Source organism: Prionailurus bengalensis, chromosome D1 (genome assembly GCF_016509475.1).
Source record: "Prionailurus bengalensis isolate Pbe53 chromosome D1, Fcat_Pben_1.1_paternal_pri, whole genome shotgun sequence".
Lineage (NCBI taxonomy): Eukaryota > Metazoa > Chordata > Mammalia > Carnivora > Felidae > Prionailurus > Prionailurus bengalensis.
The window spans coordinates 100,136,060-100,163,448 of NC_057346.1; the positions used below are offsets into that span (position 1 = coordinate 100,136,060).

The 27,389-nt window shown below is 42.9% G+C and overlaps 1 protein-coding gene and 1 pseudogene across 2 annotated transcripts; one reads left to right on the forward strand and one right to left on the reverse strand.

The window, feature by feature from the left end:
• Positions 1-2,969: 2,969 nt before the first annotated feature.
• On the reverse strand, positions 2,970-23,974 carry MTCH2 (mitochondrial carrier 2). 2 transcript variants are annotated; one of them, XM_043582501.1, is made up of 13 exons: positions 23,680-23,974; positions 21,036-21,120; positions 20,771-20,877; positions 15,515-15,541; positions 15,012-15,074; positions 12,854-12,911; positions 12,528-12,579; positions 11,929-11,988; positions 9,492-9,585; positions 8,397-8,444; positions 7,669-7,736; positions 6,336-6,411; positions 2,970-4,509 (listed from the first exon to the last, which is right to left on the reverse strand). In XM_043582501.1, the coding sequence occupies exons 1-13, from the start codon at positions 23,764-23,766 to the stop codon at positions 4,423-4,425; spliced, it is 912 nt and encodes a 303-aa protein (XP_043438436.1). In that variant the 5' UTR covers positions 23,767-23,974; the 3' UTR covers positions 2,970-4,422. The 2 variants fall into 2 exon arrangements, with proteins under 2 accessions (XP_043438436.1, XP_043438437.1); XM_043582502.1 differs by lacking the exon at positions 15,515-15,541 and having other exon boundaries at positions 23,680-23,863.
• On the forward strand, positions 23,768-26,858 carry LOC122484315 (annotated as a pseudogene).
• Positions 26,859-27,389: the final 531 nt, after the last annotated feature.

Here is a 27,389-nt window from a genome sequence, read left to right on the forward strand (position 1 = left end):
GCAGCACACCAGGCTTTGCTGCTCCACACATGGTTTCCGTTTAATCCTCCTAACATTCCTAGCTTTTATGCCCTTGTCATACTGCACCCCTCCCTCACTGCCCAGCAAGTGCCATGGGACGGGATTTGTCACACGCCTTCGGTTCCCCACTGCCCCCAGCACAGGACCGACTACGTGCGGGCTGTGCACTTGGTAACTGAGCGCTGCACTTGCAGACTCTAAACGTGGGCCTCCTGGGGGAGGAAAGGCAGGAGATGGAGCTTTCCAGTAGGAGGTGAGCAGTCTGAAGAGAGGCGCGGCTCTGTTCTTTCCATTTTCACCCTCCTTATTCGTTTTCAGCCAAAGCACATTCTCTCCAGTCTTTTGACGCCAGGAGGGCAGGGCCGCAGACTGGATAGGAAGCAAGTAGGTACAATTCTCTCTTGTCCTTATCTAACCTCTGGCTCCTTCTGCTGCTCTGGAAACAAACCGCAGTACCTAATAGGTTTTCCATGAAAATGGAGCATTACTGGAAGAGTCCGTTCTGGCTGCCTTAGCAAGACAGGAGCTGGCGCTGGAGACTTTCTCACCCGTTGCCATGCTGCAGGCTTTCGGAGGGACAAGGTTCGTTCCATCATCCGCTGTCCCTCTCAGGAAGGTGGGGCGTCTTGACCAGCACCCCCGGTTCACATTTCTCTCCCTCTTTTCCTTGCTGCTCTCTAAGCTGTCTGCTCTCCCACCGCATTTAGGTGTAAGGCACTGATCTGCATCTATTTGAAAACATCCTTTTTCAGGGTTGCAGTGAGGTGGTTCCAGAACAATTGTGGTTTTAATGCAAAATCTGCCTCACTGGACCCAGCCAAGACAGTCAGGGCCTGGACCTCAGAGGAACCCACTTATGAGACCAAGGGAAAATAGGCTTTTCAAGACTCTGGCTCCTGGCCCCACAGTCCCAGCAGACTAGCAGGGCATGTTGGGGAGGCTTCACACATGCATTGCTAGGGGCCCTCCTCCAGACATCGTTTTAGGCAGCAAACGTGAGGAAGCTGCTGGATATGCACAAAGGTATTTGGAAGGAAAACACTCAGTTACCTTATAAAATTAATCGCCATTACCATCAAAGATATTTTCCTGGAAAGAAGGTATTTTTTGGTTGGTGACAAAAGAATCTTTCATTCACAACTTTCCCTCTGGGGCAAAAGCCAGAATGCAAGATTCTGGATCATTCAAGTCTAAAGAGACAGGAAGAGAGATCAACAGGGGAAAAAAAAAATTGATGAGAAGTCACATGTGACATCTTTAGGTAAGCCTAAAGGTGATGAAAAACATGTATCTTTGTCTGTATCTAAAACACAAAAAACTCCAAAGATATAAATCACTATGGCACTTAGGGAGGCAGCCTGAATGAACCCATTCAATATGCTGGGATATTCTAGAAGAATCCATCGGAGGAGCTGACACGTAAATCACTTTCCAGAGATGGTATTCTCCAAAGATAGTAGGAGGCCACATACATGGACTGACGGTACTCCTAGGAATGCTGACTGTACGGTAACTCAGCTTTCCATCTACATAAACTTTTGTAATGGTTGGGAAAGTAATGGCGATCATTTCTATTTTTGGTTGTTTCTCATATTTGTCATTCTGCAGAGGCAAGACCTTTCTACACTTCACTCTGTGGGAGGCATGTTCTTTGGTTTTCTCAGCATTTCATAGCCTTCGTGAAGCAGAAAACATAGCTTGGACTTAAAGACTCAGATCTGAATCTAACTCAGAATTACCTACGTAATTTTGAGTGAGTTACTAATTTTATATCTAAATTTTCTTTCTCATTTTATTTCTAAAGCGGGGATACTTATTCTACCAAAGATTCTGAGAATGAAAACTTACATGACAGGCCTGACAGTCACGACTTCCCAATACTCGTTCTCTCTTCTTGCTCCCTTAACCTGCCACAGGACCTCAAACTGACCAACTGCATGTACTGCTAGGTGAAAGGCTAGTTTTTCTATAAAGCCCAGCAAGGCTGATGTTTTAGTGGGCCTGCTTTAAGGGGCTGAAGAGGATTTTTCTTTTTCTTCACGTATTTTCAAATTAGAGAGAAGTAATGCCACTGCTCTGTAAGCCTTGAACTTAGAAGTAAGTAACAGATGCAGTTTCCATTTTGTCAGACTAGTCTGTACTGTAATTACAAGCCCTGGGGCAGGGGAGTTTGAAGGCAGACCTCATCTGGTTGGGAGGACTGAGAGACTGAGAGACTTCACAGAGAGATGGCACCGGGATGGAATCTCACCGTACGGGGAAAATCTCAATGAGGAGAGGGAAAGGAAGGTATTCCTAGAGTAGAAAATTAGAGGCAATGCCGAGGTTATGCTTAGGTATCAGTAAGAAGTTGGAATGGAGAGCTATGGTTAGTTTCTTTCACCCTAAGGTTGCTCTTATACTCTGCAGTTTATACAGCCACTCCAAAAGTTGCAGAAAATCCCAGATTCTTTGCTTCAATGACCATCACATCCCCTGGGGGAATATTTCCTGGGAACTTAGCTCAGTACTTGCCAAGCCAAACCACTTGGCCAGTTTCACAGGTGCAGCTTACTAGACGATCTTTATCTAGGTTTGTACTATTTACACGTATGAGTCAGTTCATTATTTCTTGCAGGTGTATCTTAAGAATACCTACACGCATTTAACTAACCCCTGAATAAACTCTACAGATGTTTCATTATGTTAACAGCTTATATAATATTATGGAGGACCACTGGTATAGTACCCTTATTGTAGCTATACCTTGGATGCAGTTAGACTAACTGATGGGACAGCACTTTGAGCAATCCCAGGCTTTCCTAAAATTTTTCACGGCCCAACTTGCATAGGCAAAACCGAAGCGTTGGCGCCCTCTGGTGGCAGACTGGTTCTTAGAGTCCAATAAGCTTCTCGACTAGAAACGGGCAGGTATTATGAGCACAGAAGCCACAGGATAATAAACATGGCACATTTTCCTAGATCATCTTTACTGAAGATTTTTTGGGGAGGGGGGAGTGGGTAATGCAAAAACATTTTCATATTAAAACAAATGCATATAATATTGAATAGAATATAAAATTTACATTACTTCTTGCAACAAAGTAAGAGACATCAAAGACATTTCAAGGTAGGCTACTCATGAACTTCAGGCTGTATTCCTAAACCCTGAGGGAGGGAGGACACCCCTACATGCTCACACTAATATTATGGGCGCTGCTCTTTTGATAGAGAAGTCTGAGGAGCAGCAAATTAAGTGCTTGCTCATTTGGCAACATCCAGTGGATTACTTAAGTAGTGAAACCATATGCTTTCTCATTTTTTAGAGCATTTTAACCTGCTTTAAAAAGGCCTGAGTAAATAGGAGTTTTATGCTTGAGTTGAAATTATTTCCTTCTAAAGTGGTTTTTTTCCTCCTATAAATGTTAACATGCTTAACTGAGGGTATGACATGCGAGATGGTCAACATCCTAAGAACCCTGCGGACTTAAGTCTGCGTTATCAGATAAGGAGTTATAAGTACACTTTCCAAGGGCATCATTAGGAATGAACAGTAAACTACTCACCTTCGGCAACAACAAAAAAGAAACAAAATTAAAGACTGAAGAAAATATTATAAGATTATAATCACATAGAAAAATTATATACAATGAAAATAATTTAGGGACTTCGGCAAAGACTTCTAAGAAAGGGGGCTACTGAAAAAAGGGGGGGCTACCGCTGCTGTATTTGCTTTTCATATTTTATATGATAAGAATTTCTTTGGAGGGGGGAAAGAAGCCATTATGCTTCCTTTCCAAATCTTGTTTGTTCTCTGTAATTTTCCCTTTTTTTGTTGTTGGCAACAATTTATTACTTTGCAATAAGAAACTGAAGGAGTGGATACCCCTGTAGAGATTTTCCAAGGTAATTTAGCAATGGTCTTTTTTTTGAAGAATGAGAGGGTGAATCAAATGTGCTTAGAAGCAGATAATGAGAGGCAGATTCTGGTGGATGCTGAGGTTTTAGGGTCTGCTAAAGAAAAGGTATTCATAACCTCCCATATAGTTTACCTTATTAAATTTCTTAAGTTTTAAAGAACTATTTCTTTCTTGAGAATGTACTCTACATTTTAAAAGCCTTAAAATTAAGACTCAAGTCACATGACCACCTGCCTATACCTTTAGGAAAATGCAACTTTTGTTTTCTAAGTAAGGAATCTGAGGCACAAACATCCCATTTCAGAATAGTAACTAAGGGGAACTCTCAGTGGTAAATTACGTAGTGCTGGGAAAAAGAACAAAAAAGGCAGACACCAAACACCTCCATTTTCCCAAGATTGATTATTAAAAAAGCGCGCCACACTGTATAGAAATCAATGTTCTCTCCCATAATTCTGTGCATCTGGGACTATAGAAATGTCACTGTCCCTGCCCCACATCTTCAAATTAACATTCTCAGGTCACAACAATAAGTCTTCCCAAAGGGGACCTTCCGGAAAAACAAGCTATTTCCTCGGCTCATATTTCCCTGGAAAAAAAAATAAAATAAAAACAAATAAAGTCTAGTGTGAACATGAGGTCAGCCAGTCCAAATCAGCAGAGAGATCCAACTGGACACGTTTCTGGAGACGTGACTAAAATGGCCAGGAAAGACTGGGCTATCACTGTACAGAGCAGCAACGTGCACTCTGACTCAAGCCGAGCTTTCGTGGAACTAACTTACAGTTTTGACATGCGGGTAAGGCAAGAATTTCTGACTTATTTCGACAGAATTCCCAGTTTGGATTCTGGCTCTGCCACTTGCCGGCTGGGTTATCAAATGAGTCAGTACATATAAAGTGCGGAGACAGTCCTACCACTCGCCAAGTGCTAGATTTTATTTACTTTTTAATGGAATGGTCAGGTCTCTATGGAGTACTTCTAAAATGTTACAATTAAAGTAATAACCTTAGGAGCTTAAGTGACTAGACTCAAGTTAGACTGGCTGCACACAGATCCCGCTCTCACAAATACAGACTCTATAACCTTGGGTTATATAATTAGTGCTATTTAATGATTCAAAGTCCCAGTTTCTTCAGATGGGAAGTGGGATGATAAAGAATGGTACCTATGTATCCTCCTCATATGGTTATTTTGAGAGTTGCACGAGCTGATACAGGCTCTCAGCACGATGCCTGATATATAGCAAATACCCCATCAAGATTGCTGCTCTTGTCCTAAGCACTTATGGGACTGACTGCTCCCTCGACAAGGTGTCTGATACCCTAATACATTTTCTATCTGCTTTCTTCCGACAGCAGGGGGTTAGTTAGAAAGCAGGGAAAGAAAGGCCATCTTTCCTTTAAATGGGGACCACGGTAAGAGACTGCCCACTAGAGAGTGTAAGACTCAGAACGGAACCCAGAACGTTCATGTTAGGTGTGTATGGCAATCATTCGTGTTCTAGCCTGGATTCACACAGGGCTTGCTGGGCTTGCACACTGGGCAAAAAGGCAGCTACAGTAGCACTTAAGCCTTTTTCATTCATAGTTTAGGCTGAGCTCTGTGAACAAAGGCCTTTCTCACACGCATTACAAGTGCCATAACAAAATGCAACAAAGAGCTTCCTCATACGCTATCTTCTACAATCCTCTAAAAAGTGCTTCCCGCTTAAAAACAGCTTTAAACTGATGGCCATTAGAAGTGATCCCGTGTTACATTCAGCACACAGCCACCCATTTTGGTTCCTAATAAAGCTTTGGCCAGACTGATTGAGACCTGTGGTTGCAGATGACACACCTCACAATAACAAACCCAGAAACTGGAGTCTGGACAAAATCATTCTTTAAAAACACTCCAGAAGTAAGAGGCCAGCTCCATCAACATCACTGTGACAAATAATGTCGTAAAACAAACAGCTTCTTGTTTCTCAGTTTCCTCTCTACTGTAGGAAAACACCTGAATATATAAGGAGATTGTGGGAAGTTACAAGAAAAAAGATGAGGTTGGAAAAAAATAACCTGAAATCGAGGCCATCATTTTAACCACCAGGATAACTGTCTACCTGGACCCTACTTGTAATTTGAATGTGATCGCTCAAATGGCTTCCAGGTCACATCCAGAGATTCTCAATTCCTCATTACCCCTCCTGATGACTTCTCAGCAGCACATTTTATGACTATGCTGGAGCAATACATGGAACACTGGAAAGGGTGCATTAATTGGTAGTTAAAGGGTAAGCTACAAAAATTAACCTGGGATTCCAGAGACGTTATTTAAGAAAACAAACAAAAACAAAATAAAAGAAAATAGAGAGGAGGGGTGATAAGGAAGGGAGGGAGGAATGGAAGGAGAGAGAGAGTAAGACACTAGTACCTCCTTCTGCAGCATGCACCAGCAATCTATCCAGGAAGTATATATTGGGGAGTAGGGAGGGCATCCACCAGCAAGCCTGAAACAGGGGGAAAAAAAAAAAAAAGATTAGCTATTCAAATTAACATTTACCAAGCGTTCTCTCAAGAGTTCAATAAATCTTTGTCAAAATACTCTCTTACCTAGAAAGTTCCCCAAGAGACAATTTTAGCTCTAATGAAACAAATATTCAGAAAGGGAAAAAAGAGCAAGCATCCCAAAAGGATTTTCCTCCCTCATATTTAGGTTTTGAAACAGCAAGGAAACAGAAACGTCAACCAATTAGGCATTTTCTAAAACATCTGGGTTTTCAATTTGTGAACAAATATAATTCTAGAACACAGCAATTATAAGCAGGGAAAGGAGACTTAAAAGCTAAGTGATGTTCAACAGAGCCTAAATATGGCAATGAATCTAAACAGTGGTGACTACATACTTTACTCAGATATAACCCGTATCTCTTCCTCCCTAAAAATCTGTCAGGGACAGTAATAGCCTCAACTCATTCTTTTACTACGCTCTGGGTTAAGATGTGGCAGGTGCCCTACTGGGCACAAAACAACCAGAATGTGACATGACAGGAAGTATGATAACTATGCTCGAATCTCCACACAGCTATCTATTTGATACCTTGTTTGAAAACAGTGACATGTCTAACGGCATAGGGCGCCAGGCACTGCACTGGAACTGTCCTGACTTAAAGAAAGAGGCAAAACTCCTGCCCAATGCGGTCGTGACTCGGCGCCCAGAAGCTGGAAATCGGTGGTGTCCACCACCATACCCCCACCCATCCTTCTCAACCAACACAGTGAAAGGTTAAAAAACTTCCCATGAAAAAAAAGAAAGAAACTTTCTATGGACCAAATCTCCTACTTTTCTTTCTTTAAAACTTCCTTTTTCCATGAAGTCCCTAGGAAAGAAACTTACTTTCTCCATGAAGCCCCTACAAGCTGCCACTCAACCCCTGACATATCCTTTGTAAGTTTCATTAAAAGGAAGATAAAGACTTCAAATAAAGGAAAGATATAGAAATAGAGTCATTTGACCACAAACCCACCTTTTCAGAATATTATCTGTAAGTACTTGAGAGATATTCTAACAGAGGATATGAGACGGCTGCTTATAATCAAACATACATTGATGCCACCGCTGGTACATGGGGCATACAGGGAAAAGATTTAGGAAATCTAGTAACGACATCAACTGTACTTTTCCTCCCCAAATTTCTCCCTGGACTGCTCTGCCGGGCAGGCATACAGGCAGCCAACTACTAGAATAAGAAATGCAGGGCACTTACCCACAGTTGTTGACAGCCATAAGATTAGAGACAAGCACAAAGGGATAGGTCAACATACTGGCAAAAAACTGTGAAGTGGTAAAAAGACAGCTAAGTTATTAGGTCATTCTGAATCTTTATTCTCTTCCTTCCTCTCCCTTAAAGCCCTAGCGCCACTGTGGGCAACACTCCACCACTAGCTTTGCTTTCTCAGTAGCTCACATTTTTGAGCCTGGAGATGCTTCCTCCTCTTAACATACCGATACATCCAACACTTTAACAAAAGGCCAGAAGGCATCTCGTACCGTGACAGAGTCCTCCTTCAAATAAAACTGAATTACATTATTTAAGAGAAAAAGTAAATGCAATCAAATACAATGAAGCATTTCAAAACACCCCTGAAGAAAGTAAGAAAACATGAGGTCCTTCCAAAAATGATGGAAGTTACTTCAGAAGTCAACTACTGGAAAACTCCACAGACTCAAGAGGGTGAAGTTGTCCGGTACAGGATCAGTGGGGTGCCGCGAGCAGCAGGCCTGAGACTTGGGGGCACGGTGGCATAGACCAAACCATGTGGGCTTGTTAATGCCGCTCCTGTGACAAGGGGACCCTGGGTCATTCTCACCTCTGAGAAACATTAATGAACTTGAGAGACATTCCTGTGAGACATCTGTGATGACACGACCCAGATGAAATTGAAAAGAAAACAAAACACAACTAGAAGGTTAAGGGGGTTTTAAAAAACTCACTCCTGTGACAGCTTGGGAATAACTCTTCATTTCACTCATGGTGGAAACCTAAAACAGGAATAAAGCCTTTTCAGAATAAGAAAATTAAGATGATGCTAACAGCTAATTGTCCCCACTCATATCAATATATTCGATCTCTAAATTTTTAGTTTCTTTGACAGCCTAAAAATTAATTTTGAGATGAAAACATAAAATACTGATTGTGACCATAAAAAGGCAGTGAACTAAATCATCAACTTGATTCAACATTAAGAGACAAATTTGCATTAGACTACGATGGCTTAGGAACAAATGTGATAGACCCAGGATTTAAAAAAAAAAAAAGAAAAAAAAAGTAACCTTTTCTGATGTCCTAGAAATCCAATCCCTGGAAACTACATTTGTGGTACACCTGAGGGGACAAGTCACTACCTCTACATACACCCAGCTGTGCACCAGATGCTGCAGAGACAAGTCTCTGTACTCTAGAAGTGGACAGTGTGGATTCAGTCGTCCCTCTGTGTGTGTTCTATTTCCCACTATGCTATGGGGCTGCCTGTGCACAAAGAGGCCCGCAGCTTCCAGGAAAGGCTAATTCTCAAAACTTCCCAGGCTGAGGTTTCTAAAAAGCCCAAACCAGGAGTCCCATTAACACTTCAGATTAGATGAAACACCATTAATATGCTATAAAACTGTCCTGCTTTGCACTGCCCTCCAAAATTATGTACCAATACAGATGTGATCTCCTTGCAGCACAGAGACAGGGCTAGATTTCTTAGGCTGACTCAGCCATACCCTAAGGACTTTTTAGGTGCATCTTTTCATGGTAAATAGCATAGGTCATTCCATCAGCCTTTGAAAAGTTGACTGATAATGTTTAGCTATATAATGATGAGTCTGGCACGTAATAAAGTGCCACCTTACTTTATCTTTTTTTTTTTTTTTTTTTTAAGCAGGCTCCATGCCAAATGTGAGGCTTGAACTCAAAACCCCAAGTCACATGCTGTACAGACTAAGCCAGCCAGGTGACCCACCACCTTACTTTAAAGCTACCCAAGCTGCCCAGTGAAAACAATAAAGTCAGCACCAGCACATCTCATCAAGATCACAACCTACCCCACTGTCCAGTGCATAGGTATTGACGAGGTAGGCCAGTGAGTTACAGAGCCACAAAGAAATGATGTCACCTAGGAGGCGAGGAATAAGACCCCTACATGAAAAACAATAAAAATAAGAGCCAAAAAACGTGATCAGTAAAAAGATAATCCACTCAATACAAACACTTCTCAAAGACAGATTTTAAAGTCTTCTAGAGAACTGAAAAGACACTGACCGCCAGAATCTAGTCCTAACTAGTTCATTCTACGTAATGTAACTATACTAGAGGCTAATCTCTAATGACTTTCCCATTTTCCCTTTTTTTTTTTTTTTTAAAGGAGGCTCCACACTGGGCATGGAGCCCAACACAGGGCTTGAACTCACGACCCTGAGATCAAGACCTGAGCTGAGATCAAGACTGAGACACTTAATGGATTGAGCCCCCAAGCAACCCAATTTCCATTTTTCAAATGCAGACCAGCTATACATCCTGGAGCTCTGGCCAATGGTTCATCTTACTATCAATAACTATAAGCAAGAGGGGACAAAAATGTGCCTGCTTCAAAGAAGAGACTTAAATATAGTTTTGGCTTGGGAATGCAAGCTGCTGCAGCCACTCTGGAAAACAGTATGGAGGTTCCGCAAGAAACTAAAAATAGAACTACCCTACGACCCAGCAATTGCACTACTAGGTATTTATCCAAAGAATACAGGTGTGCTGTTTCGAAGGGACACATGCACCCTAATGTTTATAGCAGCACTAACAACAATAGCCAAAGTATGGAAAGAGTCCAAATGTACATCGATGGATGAATGGATAAAGAAGACGTGGGATATATATACAATGGAGTATCACTCGGCAATCAAAAAGAATGAAATCTTGCCATTTGCAACTATGTGGATGGAACTGGAGGGTATTATGCTAAGTGAAATTAGTCAGTCAGAGAAAGACAAAAATCATATGACTTCACTCATATGAGGACTTTAAGAGAAAAAACAGATGAACAGAAGGGAAGGGAAACAAAAATAATATAAAAACAGGGAGGGGGACAAAACAGAAGAGACTCATAAATATGGAGAACAAACTGAGGGTTACTGGAGGGGTTGTGGGAGGGGGCACTAAGGAATCTACTCCTGAAATCATTGGTGCACTATATGCTAACTAATTTGGATATAACTAAAAAAAAAAAAAAAAAGAATGTATGGGCGCCTGGGTGGCTCAGTCGGTTAAGCATCCGACTTCAGCTCAGGTCACGATCTTGTGGTCCATGAGTTTGAGCCCCGCGTCGGGCTCTGTGCTGACAGTTCAGAGCCTGGAGCCTGCTTCAGATTCTGTGTCTCCCTCTCCCTCTGACCTTCCCCCTTCATGCTCTGTCTCTGTCTCAAAAATAAATAAACGTTAAAAAAAAATAATAAAAAAGAATGCATAATAAGTGATTAGGAATAAAAAACATGTAAATCATAATAAATGAATAATAATTTTAAAAATACATATAATTTTGGCTAAGGTATTTGATACTTAAATTTGACAGGGCCAAAAATGGCTACAAAATCACAAAACAAAACAAGAATGGCCCAGAGATAGATGAGGGATATCAAAAAACACATTCCCAGGGCCTGGGTGACCTAGGTGAGGCAGTATGCAATTGCGGGACGAACATTACCCCACAGACTGAAGACCGGGGTTCAAATGCCACTTCCACTACCTATCAGCTACGTGACCGGCAGCAAATGAAATTCCCAGAGCATCAACTTTTTTTCACCTCTATAATGAGAATAATAGTAACTACCCTGCCTATCTCCCAGGCGATTTGTTTGGTTTTACTTTTTTTTTTTTCTTTAAAGTAGGCTCTGTGCCCAACGTGGGGCTTGGAACTCACAACCTTGAACTCAAGAGTCGTGTGCTCCACCACCTGAGGCAGTCAGGCGCCCCTCTCCCAGACTAGGACGCTCAAATAAAATCAGTGACATGGAAACCCTCTGAAAATGAAAAAGGACCATTTACAGTTTCTGTTGTTAACAGAAGAATGACAGTAGTAGTCTAAGTTCTTCTAAAGGAAATTCAAGGGAACGGATATAGCCTTGCAAAAACACGAGATACATGTTAGGTAATTCTCCCATTTTTCAAAAATTAAGTTTCCCTAGTTTATCAACTGTACATCATTAGGAACTTATTATAAAGGTAGAAACTTGGAATAAATTTATTTGTTAAAACAAAATGAAAAAATCCCCCAAACAAAAAACAAAACCCTCTAATTTCCAGTGTTTTAGATGTCTGGAAGTAAAAGTTTGGGATCTTTACAAGAGAATTTAAGTCAGAGGGACCTTAATAGAGTTTAACATGAAGTAAACCCAGAGAGTACATTTTCTCCAGGGATTAAACAGTCATGTCCTTATTTTCATTAAAGCTTTCCACTGCCACAAATAATCACACACAAATCAACAATTTACTCACGCAAAAAATCCTAGGATGCCTTCTTCACGATAGATGGTTACTATGGAGTCATAAAGTCCACTAACGTACAGAAGATGGAAAGGCAAAAATACATGAAGATTATTTTGGAGCTACTAAAGAAAACGTTCAATTATCACTTTTGACAAGGTCAAATTTATATCCCACCCCCTTTTCTGCCACCCTCACTCTGTAAAGACAGTTGAATTTGGGACAGGTGTGGAGATATTACTACCTAGTTACATGGAGTCAGGGTGAATTTTGGCTTTAGTGTCTCTGCAACTTACTCTGAGATCTTGGGTAGCTTCTTAAACGTGCCCAGGCCATTTTCTTCTATTTTCCCTTTTCTGCGTGTGTGCATATCAAATGATATATCAACTTGATCAAAATGATATATCTAAGGCACCATAAAAATGGAAAGCACTTTTGACAGCTCAGAGCCTGGAGCCTGCAGCCTGCTTTGGATTCTGTGTCTCCCTCTCTCTCTGTTCCTCCCCTGCTCGCACTTTGTTTCTCTCTCTCTCTCAAAAATAAAGATTAAAAAAAAAAATGTAAAGCACTTCAACTGATCTCCTTGAATCCTTGGAAATAAAAACACTTACCAGTACTTGGATTCTCTGCCGATGAACTGTACCATAGATCTCAGAGTGATCACTGCAGAACACAGAGAAAAGATTTTTAAAACTACATGGACATAAATTTTGATAGCCCTGAAAAAGAAAAAAAGTTTTTTCCACCTAAAGACACTTTGCTCTCTGGGTAAACTGGATAAGTGCCAAAGCAAGTAAGCAAACAAAAAACAAAAAACACACAGGCAAGGCACTTAAGTGAACTCCCACATCAATCTGTCTAAGCAGTTGAAGAGGAGAGATCATGCTCTAAAAAGTAAGGTCACAAATCAGATTTCAGTTACCAAGTGCAAACATACCGTGGAAGGGATGTGTGATGAGGGTAGCAGCAGAACGAGCCATCATCTCTCGAGTTGTCTAGAAACAATCAACACACACTTCTGAGATCTAAATAAATGACATTCAAATTCCTGTGAGAAGTAATGTGGACGACAGGGCCCTCCTGCCCTGAACGTGATACTGTAACACACTGTCATCATCTCAGACCGCTTAGTCGTGGATTTCAACGTTCTGTTGGGGTTACTTCTCAAAACTGATGTGCAAAGCAGATTTCGGTTATCTTCTTGATTTTACAGATTGGGGGACAAAAAAAAAGGCAAAAAGACAGGGAGGGTCACTAGCAAATGGTAACCAAGCTGGAAGAAAACTGTGAGGCCTGTGTTTTAGATTTTGAAGTCACTTTCTCACTGTGAGTGATTTCACACTCTGATATCTACATTATTCAAATGTCAGGCTCTAGTTAATCTGTACCAACACAACAACTCTGATTTGTTTTTCCACCACAACCATGTAACTGCAATATCTCAGAAATGCTATTTATCCTAGTTTATCTTTCTTGTCCAGGACTCTGCAAAGAAGTAGCAAAGAAAATTAAATTACAATACTTGGAGGTAGGTTGTAAATACACCAGGTCATTCGTTTATGCATTTAAACATTATCTTCAGTTATTTAGTTAAGACAGCCCTCATGGTATGGTAGTCCTGAGAAGAGCCTGTGGGACAAGATGGGCCAACTGAAGTTAAGAAAATACAAAATGTATATTAATACATGTTCCTCTATTTTTTAATAAAAGTAGAAACTTTATGGAAACAAAGTTGATTCATCTGATAGCTACACTTGTAGTAAGATTTGCTTTGGAATATATATTTTATTTATTATTTAAAACTAATTTCTTCCATTTATTTGAAAGAGAGAGATCATGTACATGTGGGAGTAGAGGAGAGGCAGAGGGAGGGAGAGTGGGGGGGTGGTGAGAGGGGTGGAAAGGGAGAGAGGGAGAGGGAGAGAAACAGAGAGAGAGGGAGGGAGAGAATGAATCCCAAGCAGGCTTCATGCTCAGCACAGAGCCTGACATGGGGCTCAATCCCTGGGATCCCTGGGATCATGATCTGAGCTGAAATCAAGAGATGGAAGTTCAACTGACAGAGCCACCCAGGTGCCCCTGGAATATATATTTTAGAAAGCAGCATTTAGGGCACCTGGGTGGCTCAGTCAGTTAAGCGTCTGACTTCAGCTCAGGTCATGATCTCGCGGTTTGTGGGTTTGAGTCCCACGTTGGGCTCTGTGCTGACAGCTCAGAGCCTGGAGCCTGCTTTAGATTCTGTATCTCCCTCTCTATCTGCCCCTCCTCTGCTCTCGCTCTGTCTCTCAAAAATAAATAAACATTAAAAAAAATTTTTTTTAAAAAGAAAGCAGCATTTACGAGAAAACTGCAACCTCACTAAAAACAATTAGACAATGTGAAGACTAAGAAATCAAAGAGTACTTTTGAAAGCCATAAACATTAAGTCAGGTTGAAACAAACTCCTAAGGTAGGAGATGGGAAGAGGAAAATGGGTGTGAGGAACAATCCCCTAAGTCAGAATAACATTGTAAAAACTTCTACGGATAGAGGGGCATCTGGGAGGCTCAGTCCATTGAGGACTTTGGCCAGGTCATGATCTCATGGCTTGTGAGTTTAAGCCCCACATCAGGCTCTGTGCTGACAGCTCAGAGCCTGGAGCCTGCTTCAGATTCTGTCTCTGTCTCTCTCTCTGCCTCCCCTCCCCCCCCCCCCCTCGCCCCCATTCACACTCTCTCTCAAATGTAAATAAACATTAAAAAAAAAAAATGCTTTTCCAGAGAGATGGATAATATCCAATTCACAAAGGACCTGGCCACTAATTTAACACTGTGCCAGATGTTTACAACTCCATTAGAAAACTTTCAGGGAAAACCTCTTCAATTTTAAAGATGAGATGACCACAAAATTAGTTTCCTTCAAATGCATGCAATCCAAATAGCTTTTTTTTTTCTTTTTTATGATATCTATATAGAAAAGCCCAAATTAAATTGAAGGTCTGATTTCATTTGGAACAAACGCTGAACACACAGGCCTGATGATCCTAATTCCACAAAATGCTACACTGCATACACTGTGATTTTGGGAAATAGCACAGGACATAATTTGTCTCTTACCTCTTTGATAACTTGGTCGAAGGAAGGTGTGACTTCTTTTTGTACATTCCCAGGGCCTAAATCCTGGAAATCAATACGAAAGACAGACATCTTGAAGGTTTTCTTTCTTTCTTTCTTCTTTCTTTCTTTCTTTCTTTTTCTTTCCTTCCTTCCTTCCTTCCTTCCTTCCTTCCTTCCTTCCTTCCTTCTTTCTCTCTTTCTCTCTTTCTGTTTCTAATTTTTTTTAAAGATTTTTTTTTAAGTAGTCTCTACATACCACACGGGGCTTGAACCTACAGCCCCAAGGTTAAGAGTTACATGTTCCACCAAATGAGCCAGCTAGGTGCCCCTATCTTGATGGTTTTAAATAAAACTGTTCCAACACCTGGCCACTCTGTACACCAACGCTCACTGAGATGAAAGGAAAACTGACTGCTTGTCCCTTCTCCTAAAGAGGACCAAAGAGCAATAATAATCTGCAAGGGAAATGGGCCACCCATGCATACAAATAGGCTCCAACATACCTCAACCTTGTCACATTCCTGGTAATGCTACAAAGGAAAAGAAAAGAAAGGATGATTAGGGCTGTCATAGTGTCATTGAGAGAGGACATAAAATGAAAGTAAAACAGTTTCTGGGTTGTTTTTTTTTGTTGAATATCTCCAATAATTTCTATTTCTATTATCAGTTGGAAGTAAGTGTCTCTAAGATATCTTATTACTAAGTTTAACATATTGGCCAGCTAGAGGAACAAGCAAATGCTCATGAAAACTCTCATCTAAGAGAAGAAATGGGTGCCTGGATGGCTCAGTCAGTTAATCATCTGACTCTTAATCTCAGCTCAGGTCTTGATCTCAGGGTTGTGAGTTCAAGCCTCAGTATGGGGCCTACTCAAAAAAAATTTTTTTTAAATAAATAAGTAAGTAAGTAAATAAATAAATAAATAGATAGATAGATAGATAAATGAAACAGGACAACAAACCAAAACAGAAACCCAAGGGCATTATTTACTAAACATACACATTTAGCAGAAACAAACTGGTATAAACATACCCTAGGCCTAAAGTTATGGAAAAAGCCTCATGGCTTTTTCATGAAAAAGAACCAATACCAAACAACCCAATTAAAAAATGGGCAGAGAATATGAATATACATTGTTCCACACAAGATATACAGATGGCCAACAGGCAAATGAAAAGATTCTCAACATCACTCATCAGCAGGGAAATGCAAACCCAAATCACAATGAGATACCACCTCACATCAGTTATATTGGCTGTCAACAAAAAGAAATAACAGGTGTTAGAGATGATGTGGAGAAAAATGACCTGATTCTGTTGGTGGGAACGTCAACTAAGGCAGCCACCGTGGACAACAGTATGGACACTCCTCAAAAAGTTAAGAATAGAACTATCGGGGGTGCCTGGCCGGCTCAGTTGGTAGAGGATGAGACTCTTGATCTCAGGGTTGTGAGTTCAAGCCCCATATTAGGGATAGAGATTTGTTAATACAAAAACTTTTTTAAAGAATTACCATATAAATTCAGCTATTTTACTTCTGGATTATCTGAAGAATATGAACACTAAATTGAAAAGATATACGCACCCTGACGTTTATAGCAGCATTATTTACAGTTGCCAAGATATAAAAACCTAAATGGCCATTGATGGATGAATGGATAAGGAAATTGTGGTATATGTACATAATGGAGTATACTGCTCAGCCATAAAAAAGAATGAATCTTGTCATTTGAGACATAGATGGACCTTCAGGGTACTAAGTTAAGTGAAATAAGTCAGAAAAAGACAAAAACTGCATTTCACTCACATGTGGAATTTAAACAAACAAACCAAACCAATTCATAGACACGAAGAACAGATTACCAGAAGGGAAGGGGGATGGAAGATGAGTGAAATGGGCAAATGGGGTCAAATGTATGGTGATGGATGGTAACCAGACGATCACTCTGTAATGAACACAGATGTCGAATTATAATTTTGTACACCTGAAACATATGTTTTGTACCAATTTTATCTCACTTAAAAAAAAAAGAAAGTAGTACCAATATCAAATTAGGGCAAGGCTCTTTTCTTCACTACACAAAAGAACAGAGAATTGGTGCCAAGTCTGAATAGCTAAAATCGCTTCACTTTTCCTTTTGTATCTGACTGTTTCTAAAACAGGCGAGAGAAGATTTTGTTCTCTTTTAGAGAACTTGAACACTGCCAAGGCTCAGACTAGATTGGAAGAGGAAATATTATTTGTGGGATACTTCAGAAATAGAAGATGGGCTAGGTGAAATAAAAGAAGCAGACAATTGAGTCACTAGTTATACCAGATTAAAAAAACAGACAATACTTCCTATTAAAAAAAGATTTAAAAGAAAAATCAGAAGAAAGGAAGTAAATGTTAAGATTAAGCAATATGATGTTTTCGGGTCAAATTCCAAGTTTTTAGTTAAGAGTAATTCTAATGGTTTCAGGCGTATGTTAAAATTCTCACTCATGGGGCACCTGGGTGGCTCAGTCGGTTAAGCGTCTGACTTTGGCTCAGGTCATGATCTCACGGTTCGTGGGTTCAAGCCCCGCATAGGGCTCTGTGCTGACAGCTCAGAGCCTGGAGCCTGTTTCAGATTCTGTGTCTCCCTCTCTCTCTGCCCCTCCCCTGTTCACACTCTGTCTCTGTCTCAAAAACAAATAAACATTAAAAAAAAATTTTTTTTAAATAAATAAAATAAAATTCTCACTCATTTCTAGGGGCGCCTGGGTGGCTCAGTCAGTTATGTGTCCGACTTCGGCTCAGGTCATGATCTCACGGTTTGTGAGTTCAAGCCCTGCGTCCGGCTCTCTGCTGTCAGGGAAGAGCCCACTTGGGACTCTCTGTCCCCTTCTCTCTGCCCTTCCTCTGCTCTTTCTCAAAAATAAAGAAACTTAAAATAAAAATTTCCTCCTGTCCTTTCTATACTATTCTGAACAGAATTTAATTTCATTCTGGTTCAAATATACAGAACTCTTTCTTATAAAAGGCTAACAGTTTCACCAACCCTGAACTGGTCTCTCTTCCTGATTGTAGGGAGCTGCTTTTGATACTAAGTGTAGTACCAATCCCCTGTTATATTTCATTTGGCTACATGTGAAACATATATTCAGGGTACCTGATTACCCGGAGTTTATTACTTTCTGGAACATACAGGACCTTGTTCTCAAGTAGTACTTTCACTTTTGCTCTAAGTCTACACATGAAGCCCACTAGAGGACAGCTGTCTTTCCATATGTAAATCTCACTCGGGTAAGGGCAATACTTTCACTGAGCCCGGCGGAGGGTGTGGCTGGGAATGAAACACTAGTAATCAATCCACCAAAAATACCTGCCCATTAGGACTCCATTACTCTCACCCACGGGCTACCCACACTTTTCCACATTCAGCCCATAGGCATGACAACAAGAATAAGTATAAGGTGGAGCGCCTGGCTGGCTCAGTGGGTAGACCATATAACTCTTCATCTTGGGGTCATGAGTTCAAGCCCCACAATGGGAGTGGAGCTTACTTAAAAACATGACAAAAGAATAAGTGTAAAGAATAATAAAGTGGCTAAAGGGTGAAACAGCTTCCATGTGAGGAATCTACTGAAAACCTTTCCAACTCAAAAATCAATGAAGTCACGGTGAAGAGAATTTAAAATTGAAGCCAATTAGCATTCATACATGAAATTTAAGGAACAAAACAAATGGGGGCACCTGGGTGGCTCAGTTGGTTAAGCATCCAACTTTAGCTCAGGTCATGAACTCATGGTTCATGAGTTCAAGCCCCACACTGGGTTCTGTGCTAACAGCCTGGAGCCTGCTTCGGATCCTGTGTCTCCCTCTCTCTCTCTCTCTGCCCCTCCCCTGCTCGTACTGTCTCTCTTTCTCAAAAATAAATAAAACATTAAAAAAAAAAATGATCATGGGGGAAAAAAAGAGGCAAACCAGGAAACAGACTCTTTACAGAGAACACACTGATAGATACTAGAGGGGAGGTGGGCGGGGTGGGGGATGGGTGAAATAGGTGATGGGGACTAAGGGGGGGCACTTGTGGTAAGCAGAGGGCGATTTAAGGAAGTGTTGAATCACTACACCGTACACCCAAAACTAATATTACACTGTATGTTAACTAATTGGAATTTAAATAAAAACTTAAAAAAAAATGAAATCGAAGCCAGTTAGATCATGAAACTAACAAAATCAAGACATGGTCATCAGATGATAAAACATTAGAACTGGGGTAATGTGAAAGCCTACAAAAGTAAATGAAGGATTGTGCCCAGTACTATTTAAATAAGCAGTTAGTGGGGCGTCTGGGTGGCTCAGCTGGTTAAGTGTCAGAGTTCAGATCTCTGGCTTTCTTAAAATCAAATGCCTCAGATACAGATAGCCAAAGTTCCACCTGTCACCTCTTCCCCTACTTCCCCAAAATTTCTACAGCCCTGCAGTTGACATGGACCTTGGTGGTTAAAAAAAATTTTTTTTAATTTATTTAACATTAACACATTTGCAGAAACAGTGCACAAAATATAAATGATGGAATAAATAATCACATGACAAATATCCACATAGCCATGATCCAGGTCAAGGAAAATCATTTCCATTACCCCCAAATGTTATGCATGGTCCCTTTTCCCTTCCCTCTTCCCACAAATAACCACTATCCTGACTTTTATGTTTATCTTGCTAAGTTTTTTAAGAAAATAAGTTTGTGGGGCACTTGGCTGGCTCAACAGGTAGAGCATGCAACTCCTGATCTCAGGGTTGTGAGCTTAAGACCCGCATTGGGCACACAGCTTACTTTAAAATATAAATCAATAAAAAAAACCTTTTAAACATAAATACATAAAAAATAAGTTTGTAACAGAAAACATTTTACTAGGGGTAATGATAAGAAAAAAATAACTTTAGAAAGAAATATGTATGTTTTAATCAGCCTCCTTCCTCCTTCAAAGAAATCAAATGAGCTATGCAGGAGATCGAATAATTGCATTCATTTTCTTCTCAGAATGACTGATTCACAGGACGAAGGTTGTGTAGATCAAAGTCAAATGCTTCATTTTATACAAATTCCCCTTGCGTCCCAGGAAAGAATTAAGAATGGGTATTTGGGGGCACCTGCGTGGCTCTGTCGGTTAAGTGTCTGACTCACGACACTGGCTCAGGTCATGATCTCACAGTTTGTGAGATGGATCCCTGCGTTGGCTCGGCTGACAGCTCCGAGCCTGCTTGGGATATTCTCTCTCTCTCTCTCTCTCTCTCTCTCTCTCTCGCTCTCGCTCTCCCTCTCCCTCTCCCTCTCTCCCTTCCTCCCTCCCTCCCTCTCTGTCCCTCCCCCACTTGTGCATACATTCTTTCTCAAAAATAAATAAATTTTTAAAAAGAAAAAAAATGGATATTTGAAGAAAATGTTTTCAAGAGGAAGAAAGATCACGGTCATAAATATATCTTTAAAACTGTTCTTGGGGCACCTGGGTGGCTCAGTCAGTTGAGCATCCAACTTCAGCTCAGGTCATGATCTCCTTGTTCTTGAGTTCAAGCCCTGCACTGGGCTCACTGCTGTCAGCCTGTCAGCACAGAGCCTGCTTTGGATCCTCTACCCGCCTCTCTCTGTCCCTCCCTCACTTGTGTTCTCCCCCCAAAAGTAAACAATTATTAAAAAAAACAAAAAGCAAAAATAACCCTGCTCTTGGTCAGTAGAACAAACTGCATAAAAGGTAATCTAAATCTTTGGGAAGATGAACTGATGTTCTTACCTGTAAAACTTTACCATGGACCACGGTCCCAAGGACTCCTGAGCACAGTCTTGGAGTTAAGCCTGTGAACAACCCACGCTTCCCGTCAATGCTGGCGATGTGCTGAGCTAAGAACACAAGTCAGAGATTTAAATTCCAGCTGAAAGAAATAGTTACATAGAAATTTCACGTCAACAGGCTTTCTATATCTTTTCTTTCCATACCTCTTGCCTACCTATCATCATCCTCAATGACCTCCAATTACAAATAAATCAAAAACACTTACCATAACAAAACAGACCAGGAAGCTGACATACTTGCCGCCCAAAAATATTTCGTCCTATTGTTGGAGGAAGAGGCTCATATCCCACCTTTAAAAACAATAGGATGTATCAATACTAAGCAATATTCCCCAAAATACCTTGGTTGTAAAGTTATAATTTTTAACCTCAGTTAAAATACAGCATACGTTTTCCGAGGCAATGATGAAGTATCATCCTTGTCAGTTTCTTATTCCCTCAACTGATAACACTAGTTTCAATGAACTCCAAGCTTCCTTTTGTTTGGTTCAAATTCTACAAAGTAAGCCATGTAGGTGAGCTGGACTAGTATCAAATTGAAAACAGAGTAAGGGAACTTTTGTGTTAGGAAAGCTATAGTTTACTGAGGCTCAAAAATATTTTCTAAAGAAAATCTAACACATTTTAAATAAAGTAATCTCCATGCCCAACGTGGGGCTTAAACTCACAACCGGGAGATCAAGAGTTGCATGCTATACCAACTAAGCCAGCTACGCTCTCCAAACACATTTTTTATATTTGGACAAAACAGAAGACTAAGCCAGTATCCACTATGGATTTGGCTATCAAGATGAAACACTCAAAAGGCAAATGCAGATATGGTTGGATAAGTCATGTGGGAAATGATTATAAGCTAAATCCATGTTAAACAAGCTGATTGTCATTAATAATCTAATGACGACCATTTTAGAGTTAATGATTATCATTTTATTTCTACAATGTATTCAGCATTCTTAGTGCTAAAGAGAAAGTTGAGAGAAAGAATGCCATAGGACTTGGTTTTGACTCGTTATTGCCGTGATTCTTAACCTGTTCAATTAACTCCTGACTGAGCTCCCTCAAAGTGCTACCATACAACTATTTTTATCCAATTTTTTTTTTTAACGTTTATTTATTTTTGAGACAGAGAGAGACAGAGCATGAACGGGCGAGGGGCAGAGAGAGAGGAAGACACAGAATCGGAAACAGGCTCCAGGCTCTGAGCCATCAGCCCAGAGCCCGACGCGGGGCTCGAACTCACGGACCGCGAGATCGTGACCTGGCTGAAGTCGGATGCTTAACCGACTGTGCCACCCAGGCGCCCCCATACAACTATTTTTAAAACTGAGTATGTGGGGGGGGGGGGCACCTGGGTGGCTCAGTCAGCTAAGCATCTGACTTCAGCTCAGGTCATGATCTCGTGGTTCACGGGTTCCAGCCTCGCATCAGACTCTATGCTGACGGTGCAGAGTCTGCTTGGGATTCTCTCTCTCTCTCTCTCTCTCCCTGCTCCTCTCCCACTGTCTCTCAAAATAAATAAATAAACTAAAAAAAAAAAAAAAAAAAAAAAGCTGAGTATTTGGAAATTTCACCAAAACCCTTAAAGACACTTGGCAACACACAGAAGTTAAGTAATCAGGGCTGAGGATATTAAAATTTTTGAGACAAGAGCTCTAGACGTCACTAAAAAAACACTGTCTCCTGAAGAAGTACTGAGCTCATAGCAGATTTACTGCATCTCAAGACACTATTTAGCTACAAATGTGCCAATTCTGTTTTAGATGTCATAGCACATTTCAATCAAAGTCTTTGTTCTTAGTTAAAATAATTTACTTTATAATAGCCTTTTATGTACGGAATCTGAATCCACATGGGTCAGCCAAGCGACACATAATACGGAGTAGCATCAACTCAATAGTAAGAAATGTGGCCCTCCTTAGGGTCTTGCATGTTTCTGACAGAAAGGTAGATAGATGGCAAGGACAGGGGTTCTAATCACTGCTCCCTTCCTTGGAATAATGCATGACATAATTATGTCAACTCTCAACAAGAGTTTAAAAAAATGAATGACATGCCCATCACAGGGAATTCTAGAAAGGCAACTGAAAACACTATCCAATAGTGTACCATCAGTTAAAACCTGGGTTACTTGCCTGCGAATGTAAAATGTCACTTAAGGATTATTTCACAGTAGATTAGAAACATATATGCTTCAACTCTTTCATCTGAACTATTCCAAGCTCAGACAGATGTGGTTTCCACTGTCATGAGTCACAAGGGCTGCTCTTGGGAGAGCGCTCAGTGAGCTCAGTGAATCCTCTCACTTCTGAATGAGCTCCTTGTGTTTACCTGGGTATCTGGTGCTAAATCTCAGAAGAGTAACAGTAGCAAAGAAAAAAGAAGAAAAAAAACCGCTAATCAAGTGTTGGCTCCCCTTTAATATCAAATTTGTCTTTAATATATTTAATGTCTTGCGATCGGGCCGGGGGAGGAGGCGAATGCTAATTTCAGAGGGGTATGCAGGGAGAGTTGGGAAGCTCTTGGTGGCAACTGGCCAGTATCAACCTCAGGGATGAAAAAACAAAGTTCAGAGGAGCCACCGGGCAGGGCAGGACGGCAGTTGGCTACGGGGAAAGGATCAGGCCTCCCCGCCTTCCCCAGGAAGGAAGCGAGACCTGGGGAAGGCCCATGGGCAGTGGAAGAGGCGCGGGCAGTGGAAGCTGTCCCTGCGGGGAAGGAAGGGGCAGCAGGGAAAAAGCAGCATCTCAGGGGACTGAAGGCCCGGGAAGGCTGGAGCCGATCGCCAAGCGCGGAGGGCAGCGGCCACTAAACAAGGCGCCGGGCGGGGAAAGGGATGGCGACGACTCATACCTGGATGAGCACCTTCACGTACATGAGCGGCTGGGACAGGATGGTGAGGCCGGAGCCCAGGAGCACCTGACTGGCTGCGTCCGCCATGATGGCACCCGCGGACGGACAGACAGACCAAGCCACCAAGCGACCGAGCCGCTCCCGTATCACGTGCCAGGGCCGCCGGCTTCACTGGCCCGCCCGCGGCGCGCGCACACACGCACGCACCGGCGCGCGCCTCTCCGCCCAGTCCCCGCCCACCGCCCCGCCCGGAGAAACGGCAGGCGCTCGCGAGCCAGCGCAGGGGTCGGGGCGGGGCTTACAGGCCAGGGCCGCCTGCGTTTTGTAGTGGGATCCGCGCCCTCCACTAAGAAAGGCAGTTTCTTTTGCGCTTGCGCAGGCTGGGAGCCTCGGAAGGAGAAGAATGGGCGTGGCAGTGGGGCGTCAGTGACCCTGACGGCAAAGGCAAGGTCAGAGGAATAAAAGAATTGGAGTGTTCTCTGTTATGCTTTGCCTGGACAGTTGCACTTTGGGCTGAAAGAGCGGTCCTAGGCTGGCCGACTCCATTTTGTCGTGTGTCCTCCATCTTGAGTGACTATGTCCCCGACGTGGCCCCCTTTTCTGGGAAAACCCGCAGAAAGAAATTCCTGCTCACTCGTTAAAACCCCCTCCCCTTGAGTAACTTCCCGCTCACCCGTTCAAACTTCCCATACAAACCACGCCTGGCAATCTGCACAACGGGACTCTGATCCTTCCCCAGCCAATCAGCTAAGGCCACGACCATCACCCCACCAACTACCCCTAGACCCCTATGAACCTTTGTGCTTTTGAAACTCAGTCTCTCTCTGGCATCTCACCGCTGCGTCGGTGCAGGTAGGAGATTGAGCTCGAGCTAGCTCAAATGAAGGTTCCTTGCTTTTGCATCGGACTCAGCTCCCTGGTGGTCTTTGGGGATCGTGAATTCTGGGCATAACATTTGGGAGCTCCTCCGGGATCCCCCCCCCCCAACCCAGAGAGCCTGACTGGCCACGGTTAGTGTCTGTCCGTTCCCTGTCTCTTCTGTGTGAGCTCATTTCTGAAATTCTGGTAGTGCCTGGCGTGGTCTAAATGGACGCACTGGAGGACCACGGGCCGGGAGTTCCAGAAGACGTTCCAATCCTCCCTTCTGGAGGGATGTGGATTCCCCTCAAAGGTCTGAGATGAGGCGGGTCGCTCCCGCCAGTCGGTGTGAGGCCATTGTCTAGCTTTCAGTTTTGCTTCCACGGAGTTGGAAGACTGTTTCTAGGGGCCCTCTGTCTGTTTCTGTGTTTCTCTGTTTTGTTCTGTGGACTTACTAGACGGATGTTATGGGACAGACTCAGACTACTCCTCTAAGTATTATGATTGATCACTTTAAGGATGTCAGCCAAAAAGCTAACAACCTCAGTGTGGAAGTCCAAAAGGGTTGGTGGCAGGTTTTTTGTTCTAGCGAGTGGCCAGCTTTCAATGTCAGATGGCCGCCAGAGGGCACGTTCAACCTCCCTACCGTCCACCGAGTCGGGGGTATCATCTCTCGGCCTAAGACGGGCCATCCTGATCAGCTCCCTTACATTATCACTTGGCAGGACCTTGTAGAAGACCCACCCTCTTGTCTTAAGCCCTTCCTAGCCCCACGCCCTCCAGAGCCAAAAACCCATTCTTGCTTTGCAGGGGACAGAGAAGAAGGAGAACAAGAAAAGTCTTACCCAGCCTTCAGCACCCCTCTACCCTGTCCTACGGGGGCGGGGGGGGGGGACTAAAAAAGAATTATTTTTTCCTTCCCCGTATAACCCCCTAGGATGCCGGAAGAACACCATCCGCCTCCCCCTCTGGGGGAGGCAGACGGTGTTCAGAGAGCGGGAGGCAGAAACGCTCTAGTGGGAAGCCCGCCGTTTACCAGACAAAGGGCTCAGAGGGAGCAGTCTGCCTCCGCCGCTGACTCCACTATTCTGCCCCTGAGAGCCACCGGACCCCCAGACGCGAAGGGGAATCAGCCCTATCACTATTGGCCTTTCACCACTAGTGACCTCTACAATTGGAAAGCTCAGAATCCTAAGTTTTCCGAGAAACCTGCAGGGCTTATTGATTTATTAGACTCTGTTCTTTTTTTTTTTTTTCAATTTTTTTTTTCAACGTTTATTTATTTTTGGGAGAAAGAGAGACAGAGCATGAACGGGGGAGGGGCAGAGAGAGAGGGAGACACAGAATCGGAAACAGGCTCCAGGCTCTGAGCCATCAGCCCAGAGCCTGACGCGGGGCTCGAACTCACGGACCGCGAGATCGTGACCTGGCTGAAGTCGGACGCTTAACCAACTGCGCCACCCAGGTGCCCCTAGACTCTGTTCTTTTTATCAGCCCACGTGGAATGATTGCCAGCAGCTTTTGCAGGTCCTGTTCACGACTGAGGAAACAGAATCCTCAATGAGGCCTGAAAACTAGTTTCGGGCGCAGACGGGAATCCCACCACCGACCAGGCTCAGATAGATGCCTCCTTCTCCTTAACTCGGCCCAAGTGGGATTTCAACACGGCAGAAGGTAAGGAGAGGCTCCGGGTCTACCGCCAGACTCTAATGGGGGGGGGGGGGTCTTCGAATGGCTGCTAGGAAGCCAACCAATTTGGCCAAGGTAGGAAATGTGCAACAGGAAAAAGATGAATCTCTGGCTGCCTTTTTAGAACGGATCATGGAGGCATTCCGTACTTATACTCCCATGGATCCAGAGGCTCCAGAAAGCAAGGCAGCTGTTATCATGGCCTTTGTAAACCAATCGGCCATAGACATTAGAAAAAATTACAGAAAATAGATAGACTAGGAGAAAAAAAGTCTGCAGGACTTACTGGTAGTAGCCGAAAAGGTATATAATAACCGGGAGCCTCCTGAGGATAAGTAGGCTCGCGCCATGGCGGCTGCCAGCAGTAAGCAGACTCGAGACCTGGCCCAAATACTACCAGCTACCACTTCTGACTCCCCCGAGGAGTGAGACCTCCATCTCCAGCAGCTGGCGGACGACTCAAGAGGAGGTAAAGGAACCACCAAGGGGGGAAGCAGAGGCTGCAGAAAGATCAGTGCACATACTGCAAGGAGATAGGGCATTGGGCCCGAGATTTTCCAAAAAGGCCAGCGGGAAGGGAAGCAAGACTGATTGAATAAAAGTCTTAGAGCTAGATGAACTGAGTGATTAGTGGAGTCGGGGTTCAGACCCTCTCCCCGAGCCCAGGGTAACTCTTAAAGTGGAGGGGACCCCTGTTGACTTCCTTGTCAACACTGGAGCGCAACATTTGGTCCTCCGCACCCCACAAGGAAAACTAGCCAGCAAGAAGTCCTGGGTACAAGGGGCAACTGGTATGAGCCAGTATTCATGGACTACCCGAAGAACAGTAGATTTGGGAACGGGCCGGGTATCCCACTCCTTTATGGTAATACCAGAATGCCCCTACCCGCTGTTAGGACGGGACTTACTGACCAAGATTGGAGCTCAGATAACTTTCAGACAAGGGGGGCCTCAGGTCACCGATGGCAAGGGCCACCCCATCCAGGTCCTGACCATGAAACTAGAGGATGAATACAGCTTCCACCAGGAGGCACTCCCGAGAGAGGATAATATAGACAGATGGCTACAAGAATTCCCCTCAGTTTGGGCAGAGATGGGGGGGTGGGGTGGGGGCATAGGACTAGCCACCCACAGGACCCTGGTCCTGGTAGAGCTCAAGCCAG

Excerpts from the sequence above, each read along its gene's own strand:
- MTCH2 (XM_043582501.1), bottom strand. The coding sequence starts at position 23,766 with ATGGCGGACGCAGCCAGTCAGGTGCTCCTGGGCTCCGGCCTCACCATC. Across the intron at positions 12,580-12,853 it reads CATCACACATCCCTTCCACG|TGATCACTCTGAGATCTATG; the intron begins GTATGTTTGCAC and ends TGTGTTCTGCAG. Across the intron at positions 4,510-6,335 it reads GGTGCATGCTGCAGAAGGAG|GGAAATATGAGCCGAGGAAA; the intron begins GTACTAGTGTCT and ends TTTTTTTTCCAG.